At 38.1% G+C, this 11,529-nt stretch overlaps 1 protein-coding gene across 1 annotated transcript in view; it reads left to right on the forward strand.

Moving 5' to 3' along the window:
• bcl3 (BCL3 transcription coactivator) overlaps window positions 1-8,630 on the forward strand; it is a 34,271-nt gene extending 25,641 nt beyond the window's left edge. Inside the window, exons 4-9 of the mRNA XM_047357542.1 lie at window positions 3,017-3,218; window positions 5,039-5,127; window positions 5,246-5,323; window positions 7,052-7,219; window positions 7,617-7,716; window positions 7,807-8,630. Of these exons, the coding sequence (XP_047213498.1) occupies window positions 3,017-3,218; window positions 5,039-5,127; window positions 5,246-5,323; window positions 7,052-7,219; window positions 7,617-7,716; window positions 7,807-7,913 (744 nt within the window). The 3' untranslated portion in view covers window positions 7,914-8,630. The remainder of the gene's footprint in view (window positions 1-3,016; window positions 3,219-5,038; window positions 5,128-5,245; window positions 5,324-7,051; window positions 7,220-7,616; window positions 7,717-7,806) is intronic.
• The last annotated feature ends 2,899 nt before the right edge of the window (window positions 8,631-11,529 follow it).

Below are 11,529 nucleotides of genomic sequence, written 5' to 3' on the forward strand. Positions count from 1 at the left end.
ATAAAACTTTGATTTAATTAATTTTTTATCATCTTTTTAATTATTCATTTTTATTCTCTCATTATTTAATTACCTTTATGCCTCTGCTATGTACTTTTCCTATTTTGTCTCTTTTTCTTTTTTTTTCATGTACAGCACATTAAATTGTCTTGCTACTGGAATGTGCAATATAAATAAACTTGCTTTGCCTATAACACACACGTGTGCACTGATTTAGCATTATTCAACTGCTACTGAAATATCACCATATGACCCTATTTATTCCCATTCAACACACTGAAGCCGTGCTGGTGGAAAAAAAAAAAAGATAAATCTTGGCTTGCAGGATGCTTGAAAGTGGAACTGATGGCTTGACCTACTTTCTGATTAATTCATTTAATATTAATCTGACCACTTGGAGACACTCATAAATGATTGAATTTTAATTGCCAGAGGGTTAGTTGGTCTCTAGATATGGAAAATTAATATTAATATTGTGTAAATGTCAAACCCTATTATGTGCCCTGTCCTAACGCAGCAGAAGGCTGAATTTCACATCCTTGATCCCAAACAGATGCACAGTATTGGGATGAAGGGTCCAAATGGGGGAAAGAGCAGAACTCACCAAATTTGATTTTTTAGCAATAACTGTTGTTTTTCTTCTGTGACTTATGATCTGCCTCGCAATTTTCTTGAACAGTTGTGTGTTGGACGCTACCCCTTTTAAATTAGATTTAGGGTGCTATCAGTGCACAAACTCCACAGTCAAAAATCTGGGCTGACGTCCGGAGAGTCCTGAGGGACCCTTGTGGTCAGGTACAGATTGTAATATTCACATCACAGAGGTTAAAGACTGTTAAGCCTGTGTGATGCAACTGTGACAAACAGTTTTGAGAGAGTTCTTGTGGGTTTTTTTTTTCTCCTAAAAGTCAGTTAGTTCTAGCCAAGTACTGAGAAGGGAACTATTCTTTTAAAGAAGTGGCTTTATTCAATGTTCTTTAACAATGAACTCTAAGCCAAATTTATTTAGAGATTTAAGGAAATAGTTTCATATGTGAGTCATAGGATTCAGAGAAGCAATAGTTGGAGGGAGGGACATTTAAGTTGACACAAAGAAGGAATTCCACAAATTAGCTCTTCTATACCTCAAGCATTTTTTATATAGTCTTTACTGGAACAAACAGTCCGAGTTCATTCATACACGCACACACACACATTGGTAATACAGCAAAAGTGAAACTTTGAACAATAGCTTGTTCCTGATTGCTTCATATTTTGTGAAGTTTTGAGTAGCAGCTAAAAATCCCAAAATAAAAGACTTCCCTTTATGACACATTTGGAACTCATTGCGGCCTAATTTTAAACAGCAGGTGGTATTTGCCCTTCTCCGCCACATAGGACAGCATTATAAGATGATTCATGCTGACCTCAACCACGGCACATTCTAAATTCTTTTTGCGAGATCTCATTCAGTACTTTCAATGAGAAAGTGTTCAGAGTCTGCACACTTGCTCAAGTGACACTTCTCTGGCCACTGCAGGCAGAACAGGTCTATCTTCATTTTAAGTTAAATTAGGTAAATAGACTACTTTTTCAAGGGTGGGCTGTTTGTAAACTCTGCACTAATTGGCTTCATGATAAATCCATATCCCACAACTGATGCATATATCATTTGGAGTATGGTATTTTTAAGTATATCAGAGCCTTATGAACCCTGGCAGGATCTGACTACTACTGAACATATTAAATACCATAGTTATGTTCCTTACTATTTCCACATATTGAAAATTAATAAATAGGCCTATCTCTAAAGTGCACTGCTACTTTTCTAACTTTCTGTAGTACTTGGCTGTGCAGCTGTGCTAAGACTAATGTACATGTCGAGAGGATACAGCTAAGCTAAATACTTTTTTCAATATTTTTAAAATGCTACTGCTAACATTTTTATTCACATCTCATCTTTCTACAGCTAAATGTTTAAAGTTACTGTAGAGTCTTAACCATGTCTAATTAGCGACATTATGAGGCGGGGATGGGGGGTTACTGTTTTCCTTTTTGTGAATATTTCCTGTCTGATTTGTTGTTCAGGACTATTAATGCAAACATGTTTTAGACAAACAACTTTAAAATGGGTGTCTTACCAAGTGTGTTTATGTATATGCAGGAATAGACAGCTGCAGCTTGTGGTTTTCGAAAAGCAGCAACTAGACTTGGTTGCAAAAATAAACCTAAAATGTAGTTTGCAATTCTTTTGTCCCACAATAATTCAGGCTTTAAAGAAATTGCAAAAATTGGACAATCCCTATTTTATTAGTTCAGAATTATGCATTGCATTACTAGAAAGAATACTACCATGCCCCATCTGCTTGCTGAATACACAGAAAAGGAGGGAATTCCCCTTCCTTTAGCTCAGAAGGCTTTTTATCACTTGCCATTAGCCACCACTAACTATTATTTCATTACTGTTTGGCATTTTATCATTACATGATTTCATATGTTACATTCTGTTTCTCAGTTGTAATGGGTAGGTATCACTTTTTTGGTTATACCTAAGCTAGGGATTAGGTTTAGTAATACCAGTGCAGAATAGTATTTGCTGTAGGACGGAAACAAAAAAGTGAAGAGGGGAGGAACTATCTGGTACTAGGTAAAACGGTCCTGTAAGGTACTAGGGCAAACATTTAAAGATAAATAAATATTTTTGAATAACAGATGTTATGCCACATCACTGTGCAATAGTTTCTTTAAATCTCCATTAAAATTGTTTATTCACTGTAGTTCTTTTTCTATTTATTTGAGGTGTTGACATATACTTACTATAGTTGTTTAGGTACCAGTTCCCTGTAGGCACTCTTTTGAAAGAAAGAAAAATGCAATTTTAAAACCAGAACAAAATAACATTATGAAATAGGCATACATTTTTAATGTGTGCTGCAGAATTTACAACTACATCTGTTTTGTGGGAAAGCAAAATACATTTTAACTTCATGCACTGAAGCACACTGGTTTATCTAAAGGTAATATTTTTCTCCTCCAGACTCCTCTTCATCTGGCAGTGATAACCAAGCAAGCACACATGGTGAAGATTTTGTTGGGAGCAGGGGCCGACCCTGCTGTCTTGGACCGACACGGCCAAACAGCACTCCATCTCTGCTGTGAATATCAGCAGCTTGACTGCCTCTCTGTACTGCTGTCTGTGTCTTCGTCCTCCCCATGCCTGGAGATCAGAAACTTCGAGGGTGAGTTCTGATATACATGCTCTTCCTCTTCATAGAGCAAAGACATATGCATGGAAGCTGTGTTGGATCTTCTCCTCTCTTAACAACACACAGTCACACAGTGGTGTATAGTTTCTACAAATATTTAATTCTTATTTATTTATTTTTTTAGTTTGATATTTGTCAGTAGTTTCACTAGCAAATGTTCTTTTAATAAATTTAAACAGAAACAGGTACTTTGGAGGTATGCAATTTATCCATTAAAAATGTACATTGTTTGAATGCAGGGTAAAATGCATAAAATACTGAACGTCTCTGGGATCTGTACCAACTCGCTTTGCCAACTGGATATAGTTACTGTAGTTAGTTGTGGGAAGTTCCATTTAGAGATTTCCTGATTAGGATTTTTTGGAGCTTGATACTGATCCAAATCCTTTAGGAATAGGTGTTTACCATTACTAGGTCTCAGTTTACTATGTCATTCAAAGTAATGCTCTTTATATGCTTGAAAACTAAATTAGCTTAAAGTAAAATAACATAATGCACTATATTTGATCAGTATTATGTACTCCACATTTGTGTAACTGTTTTTCACTCAACTTATTTACCACTGACCCCCTGGATGCTGCAGTGTCTGTTTTGTATGACTGCAACGGATATTTATATTTTGTGCGGCCTTATGTGTCTGGATTAACCTATACAACTAGAGTCAGCAATAAAATCATGTCATACCTCCTGCTGATGATAACCACTTTGTGAAGCAGTTTGGTGAACTGCTAGGCTAACACTAGCATTTTTAATGTCTGCGTTGATATGACTTGTTGATAATTCTATGGGGATCCAGTTAATTTTGTGGAGACAAAGGTTGTTATTGAAAAACTTGTTCTTAGTGAATGAATGTGGTGTTGCTGCACATTAAACCGCTCTCCCCCTTATGAAAAGCTATTTCGGGATGTCGCAGAGAAGTACATATGGCATAGACAGATAGGTAGCTGCAGCAAACAATATAGTCACTTTCAAAATGAGTTTCACAGTGAAGGGTGAAATTGTTTAGGGAAAACCTTGATTGGGTAAATAGACAGAATAACACACATTACCCGTGATGATGCCACAGATTGGATCGTGAGGTCCCCTGTATCATTGGGGGACTTTGTGGGTTCATGTGTGCTTGTTTAAAAATGCTGAATAACTTTTCCCAACCATTTTTGTCTCTGTCCCAATGTTTTAAAGGAGTTACTGCCAAGAAAACCGTTTTTGTGACCTTTGTAGTTACACGATCTGAAATGCCTTGTTTCTACTTTAAATTAAATGTTCATTTGTATTTGTTTTAATACTTAGTTTTTAGTTCTTTGGAAATTATTGTACATTTTGTTTAAGACTGATCTACATTTCCAGGGGTGTTTAGCCCTCTCATAAAATATATATTGTAGTATTATGAGTATACATGATAAAATAAATAAACACCCCCTTAGTAGTGTATTGCAGTATGCTAGGGGATGTAAAAAACGTCAGTTTATTTTCAGATTTTCAGGTGGGAGCTTTGAGGTGTGTAGGTGGAATGACATTTACTTCTTCTTGTCTGTTGTGCCTGTCACGTCTTAATCTTAAATATACACAGGCACAGAAGACATTGCTTGTGTGACAGTTACAAGTGGTATCATTTTGACACTGTGACTTTGTACACATATCATTGCAATATCAGTCAAATTAGCTAAAATAGTGCATGTGGCTTATTTTTAAGTTGTGTTGTGCCTCTGATCTTCTAATACTGTTGTAAATTATACATTTTTACAAGATGGCCAACTATTTCAACCTGTGGGTTTGCTTGTTGATGATCTCAGGTCTGAGCCCTCTACATTTGGCTGTGCTACAAGGCTGTCAGGATTTGGCCAAAATGCTGTTGGACGCAGGAGCAGACATCAATGCGATGGTTAGTCCCTGCTGCACAAACTCTGTACTATGGGTTAAACAACATTTAAAGGTTAATGTGTAAATAATCTGTGTTGTTTGACTTTCTGTCATGCTGTTTTTTTTTTTCTTCTTATCAGGACATTAAGAGTGGCCAGAGTCCTCTCATGCATGCTGTGGAAAGCAATAATCCAGATATGGTGGACTTCCTCATTGAGGTAATCAGGTTTTGTGGTGAAGCAAAGAAGGGAATGAAAATTTGAGATACAGCTACAGTGTCTCGACAAAGTGTTCAAGCCCCTTGACTGTTTTCAGATTTTGTTTTGTTACAACCACAAACTTATTTGATGTGGTAGGCAAAACTTTTAAAGTGAAAGGGAAATGACTTTTGGTTTTAAATTAAAACTCATTAGTATTCAGCCCGCATGAATACATTTCATTAGAAATTACAGGTAGGGTTGTCTCTATCAGCTTTGCACATATAGAGATGAATATTTTTGACCAGTCAAAATAGCCCAAGCTTGGTCAGATTAGATAGAAAGCATCAATGAAACTCATAGGCTAGACCCGGGATGAGCAAATCCAGTCCTCGAGGGCCGATGTCCTGCAACTTTTAGATGCGTCTGTGCTCCAACACACCTGAATGGAATAATTTGATGCACTCAAGGACTGGAGTTGCCTATCCCTGGGCTAGACCATTCCAACGCATGAACATGCTTTGTTCTAAACTATTCTATTATACCTTTGGCTGCATGTTTTTAAAATTGCTGCAGCCTCAAGTTTTTCACAACCTTTACAGTTTTTGCCATGAATTTAGCTCTATCCTTCTTCCCTGTCCCTGCTAAAGAAAACCATCCCCACAGCATGATACTACCACTACCATGTTCCACAAAAGAGATGGTGTGTTTAGGTTTGCAATGTTGGCTTTCCAACATGCATAGCATTGTGCATGAAGGACAGAAAGTTTTAATTTGGACTCAAACCTTCTTCTGCATGTTTGCCTTGTCCCCTACTTAGCTGGTACTAGACTCCAAATGGAAACTTGACTTTCTTCTTGCCACTCTTTTATAAAGGCCAGATTTGTGAAGTTCAAAACAAATTGTCCTATCAAGATGTTCATTCACCTGAGCTGTGGATCCCTGCAGCTCTTCCAGAGTTACCATGGGCCTCTTGGCTGCATCTCTGATAAATTTTCTCTTGCTTGTTTATGTGTCAGTTTTGGAAAATGATTTTTAACTTAACCTTGCTTTAAACTTCTCCACAACTTTATCCATTTCTGTTGTGGTCATTGATGTCCATGATGTGTTTGTTGTTTACTGATGTCTCTGAGGCCTTCATGAAACTGCTGTATTTGTACTGAAATTAAATTACACACAGGTGGACTCTGCAATCAGTGGTGAGCTAACTATTAGGTAGTTCAGTTGCATTGGATTTTATTTAGGGATATCAGGTAAAAGAGGTACGATACAAATCCACTCATTTGTATTTGTAACATAAATTGAAAACTAGGTATATTTTTCCTTACTTTTCAAAAATATGTGCTAGGTTTTGTTATGTCAACTAAAGTCCCAATAAAATACATAGAGGTTAATGGTTGTAATGTAACAAAATTTAGAAGGGTCAAAGGGGTATAAATACTTTTGTAAGATACTGCATATTCAAAGAGGCCTTTTTCTCTTTTTACCTTTGCTTCCTTTCCTTCCAGCTTATAGATAAATATTTCAGAAAATTGGGGGAAAACATTGTTAGAAAGCCTTAATTCTCAGAGTTTATGTGCAGTACTGAGAATAAGGGGAGTGATCTTTCATGTTTTGATCATATTTCCTTTGAAACTTTACTTTATCTCGTTCAAATCAAACCAAGCTCTGCCAGGGCTTTTTTGTTTATGTTCAACAGCATCTAGTCTGGTTTTCTTTATGAATCACAATCTTCTGTTTATCTGTAAGAATGGATGTGACGTCAACAGTCAGTCGTACAGCGGGAACACGGCCCTACACATCGCTTGTGGTCGAGGTCAGGTGGACACCGTCAGGCTACTGCTGAAGAGCGGAGCGGACAGCAGCCTCAAGAACTACCACAACGATACACCAGTGATGGTGGCCAAGAATAAAAAAGTAAAAAAATAAAAGCATTTTCTAACTCTATTTTATGGTAGTTTATTGCTGCTTTTAGGAAAATCTCATTTCAAGAAAGCAGGAAACCCCCAGGGATCTCCAGTTTTGTGATTGTCGACACTTTCATGTCTCACTATAATTTGAAGATGGAAAATCCCACCTATTCACAAAAAATTACATCAGAACAAAAACAAACAATTGCAAAACCAAGTTGACTCAGCTCAGTTTAGAACAGTACAAATAAGCTAGAGCCGGAAATGGACGGATGTATATATTCCTCCCTCTAGAGGCCAAACATAAATGATGCAATCTTTTCTCCAGTCGCATAATTTTGTCACTAAGTATTTATATTGTTGTGTTGCACAAAGACTACAATAAAGTTTAAAATCTTTTGCAGATAACTGATGTGTTACGAGGAAGAGCTTCCAAGCAGGTCAGACATCAGGAGCTACCTTTGGTGTCTGTCTCACCACATCAGAGTTGCTATATGGAAAATGGTGAGAACATTCTGAACGAGTTCACAGACATTGGTGCACAGTCATCAAAATACCACAATTCCTCATTTTTACCTTTTCCTCATCTTTTAGGATCCCCTTCTTCGAACCACAGTCGTGGATCTTCACCACTGACGATGCCACTCGGCCTACATCTTAGTGCTTCCCATTCCCTAAAGACTTCATCTGAACTATACTAGCTCAGTACATTGTGTCCAGTGGACTTTGCAACTACCTCCACACAGCTAAGCATCAAACTCAGGACATTCAGCAAAAGATTTGCCTCATATGAGGAGAGACCATAAAATATCACCATTGCATTCAACTGTCAAACTGGACCACAACCCAAATGTGGGGTTCTCTGAGCTTTTTTTGTCTTGCCAGACAAGGCATCTCAATTTATACGGCTGCTGTTTTGGACGCTTATGTTGGACACTTATGTAGTGAAAAATGAAAATAAAACGTCTGAGCAAAGCGGCCACAAAAATGAGGGATTTCCACTTTTGCATGTCGGCATGAACAGAAAGGGGAAACTGCATGTAAACAAGGCAGAATGTAAAAGACTTTTGTGATATTACCTGCACATATCTGTAAATTACATAAAAGAATGCTTAATGAAATCAGAATCCCTGCCTCTTTGCCTTTATTTTTGTACTTGTCAGAGCATAAACTGTATAATGGGGGGGGGAAAGGAAGGCTTTAATGGACAGACACTGAGACAGTTTATCAGAAGATTCCAGTATTCCTTTTGTAAATGTTCCTATTATTAAAGACTGCAAACAGAAAAATCCCTCCATATTTAAACAATCTAAAAATGGAAATAGGACCATGTTTGAGTGTTTGTATGCCTGTATCCATTTGTCTACATTGTCAAATGTTGTTTACTGTTTTATATAAAGTTTGTTCAACAGGTTTGATTTTGTTGTGCCCTAATTTTGACCCTTGCATTCATGAATTTGAGAGCAGCGTAGCGCAAATTAAGAAATAAGCCAGTGGCTCCATTGATTCTCTCCAGTCAGTTCAGACATGAATTATGTCGTGACATGAATAACTCTAACAGGATTATTATTATTGGGTATGAAAATAATCTTTTTAATTGAATATTCTTTGTAATTTTTGACCACTTTTTCACATGAACAATTCATTGGAGATTTAAAAACGTGTAATCAATTAAATGATCTTATATATGGAGTCAGGACTACAAAATTATAATAAAATGTTGCTGTTAAACTAATTTGGCTACGTGTTGTACCCTTTTAAAAAAAATTTGTTTGGTTGTATTTTAACAAAACATTTGAACATTTCTACAAAGACATTTTTCACAGCACTAAATGATATACAAGTGTACAACACAAATAGGGAACCCAAAACAAAGTTCCCAAACTGAACCAGTTTTTTTTTTCAGTTTCAAGATACGTGGTAGTTTGTCCTCAATCCCTGTCAGGTGGCAAATCCTCAACTTCCTCAGCATTTTTTTATAACATGTCCTGTCAGGCAGAGTAGCACTCAGAATTGTTGTCTGAGTGCCAAGAAAAAGCCCAAGAGATTTACATTTACAAGTGGAGCATGATGGCTAATGCTATAATGCTCTGCTTAAGATATACCGTATATATACAGGGGTTGGACAATGAAACTGAAACACCTGGTTTTAGACCACAATAATTTATTAGTATGGTGTAGGGCCTCCTTTTGCAGCCAATACAGCGTCAATTCATCTTGGGAATGACGTATACAAGTCCTGCACAGTGGTCAGAGGGATTTTAACCCATTCTTCTTGCAGGATAGTGGCCAGGTCACTACGTGATACTGGTGGAGGAAAACGTTTCCTGACTCGCTCCTCCAAAACACCCCAAAGTGGCTCAATAATATTTAGATCTGGTGACTGTGCAGGCCATGGGAGATGTTCAACTTCACTTTCATGTTCATCAAACCAATCTTTCACCAGTCTTGCTGTGTGTATTGGTGCATTGTCATCCTGATACACGGCACCACCTTCAGGATACAATGTTTGAACCATTGGATGCACATGGTCCTTAAGAATGGTTCGGTAGTCCTTGGCAGTGACGCGCCCATCTAGCACAAGTATTGGGCCAAGGGAATGCCATGATATGGCAGCCCAAACCATCACTGATCCACCCCCATGCTTCACTCTGGGTATGCAACAGTCTGGGTGATACGCTTCTTTGGGGCTTCTCCACACCGTAACTCTCCCGGATGTGGGGAAAATAGTAAAGGTGGACTCATCAGAGAACAATACATGTTTCACATTGTCCACAGCCCAAGATTTGTGCTCCTTGCACAATTGAAACCGACGTTTGGCATTGGCATGAGTGACCAAAGGTTTGGCTATAGCAGCCCGGCCGTGTATATTGACCCTGTGGAGCTCCCGACAGACAGTTTTGGTGGAAACAGGAGAGTTGAGGTGCACATTTAATTCTGCCGTGATTTGGGCAGCCCTGGTTTTATGTTTTTTGGATACAATCCGGGTTAGCACCCGAACATCCCTTTCAGACAACTTCCTCTTGCATCCACAGTTAATCCTATTGGATGTGGTTCGTCCTTTCTGGCGGTATGCTGACATTAGCATACCGCATACATTGGTTCAAGCCACTTTTGAACCCGAAACAGCGGCAGAAGCGTCTGACCTGGGCTACAGAGAAGCAGCACTGGACTGTTGCTCAGTGGTCCAAAGTACTTTTTTCGGATGAAAGCAAATTCTGCATGTCATTCGGAAATCAAGGTGCCAGAGTCTGGAGGAAGACTGGGGAGAAGGAAATGCCAAAATGCCAGAAGTCCAGTGTCAAGTACCCACAGTCAGTGATGGTCTGGGGTGCCGTGTCAGCTGCTGGTGTTGGTCCACTGTGTTTTATCAAGGGCAGGGTCAATGCAGCTAGCTATCAGGAGATTAAAGATGGAAGCACTTCATGCTTCCATCTGCTGAAAAGCTTTATGGAGATGAAGATTTCATTTTTCAGCACGACCTGGCACCTGCTCACAGTGCCAAAACCACTGGTAAATGGTTTACTGACCATGGTATCACTGTGCTCAATTGGCCTGCCAACTCTCCTGACCTGAACCCCATAGAGAATCTGTGGGATATTGTGAAGAGAACGTTGAGAGACTCAAGACCCAACACTCTGGATGAGCTAAAGGCCGCTATCGAAGCATCCTGGGCCTCCATAAGACCTCAGCAGTGCCACAGGCTGATTGCCTCCATGCCACGCCGCATTGAAGCAGTCATTTCTGCCAAAGGATTCCCGACCAAGTATTGAGTGCATAACTGTACATGATTATTTGAAGGTTGACGTTTTTTGTATTAAAAACACTTTTTTTTTTGGTCGGATGAAATATGCTAATTTTATGAGATAGGAATTTTGGGTTTTCATGAGCTGTATGCCACAATCATCCGTATTAAGACAATAAAAGACCTGAAATATTTCAGTTAGTGTGCAATGAATCTAAAATATATGAATGTTAAATTTTCATCATGACATAATGGAAAATAATGAACTTCATCACAATATGCTAATATTTTGAGAAGGACCTGTGTGTATATATATATATATATATATATATATATATATATATATATATATATATATATATATATATATAGTCAGTCAGTCAGTCAGTCATTTTCTACCGCTTATTCCATAGTGGGTTGCGGGGGAGCTGGTGCCTATCTCCAGCAGTCTATGGGCGAGAGGCAGGGTACTAATATGTATATATATATATATATATATATATATGTGTATATATATATATATATATATAAACTTTATAAGAAACTGCTTTGGGATTATTTCAATTGCAATG

The sequence above is a fragment of the Girardinichthys multiradiatus genome, chromosome 3 (assembly GCF_021462225.1).
Source record: "Girardinichthys multiradiatus isolate DD_20200921_A chromosome 3, DD_fGirMul_XY1, whole genome shotgun sequence".
Lineage (NCBI taxonomy): Eukaryota > Metazoa > Chordata > Actinopteri > Cyprinodontiformes > Goodeidae > Girardinichthys > Girardinichthys multiradiatus.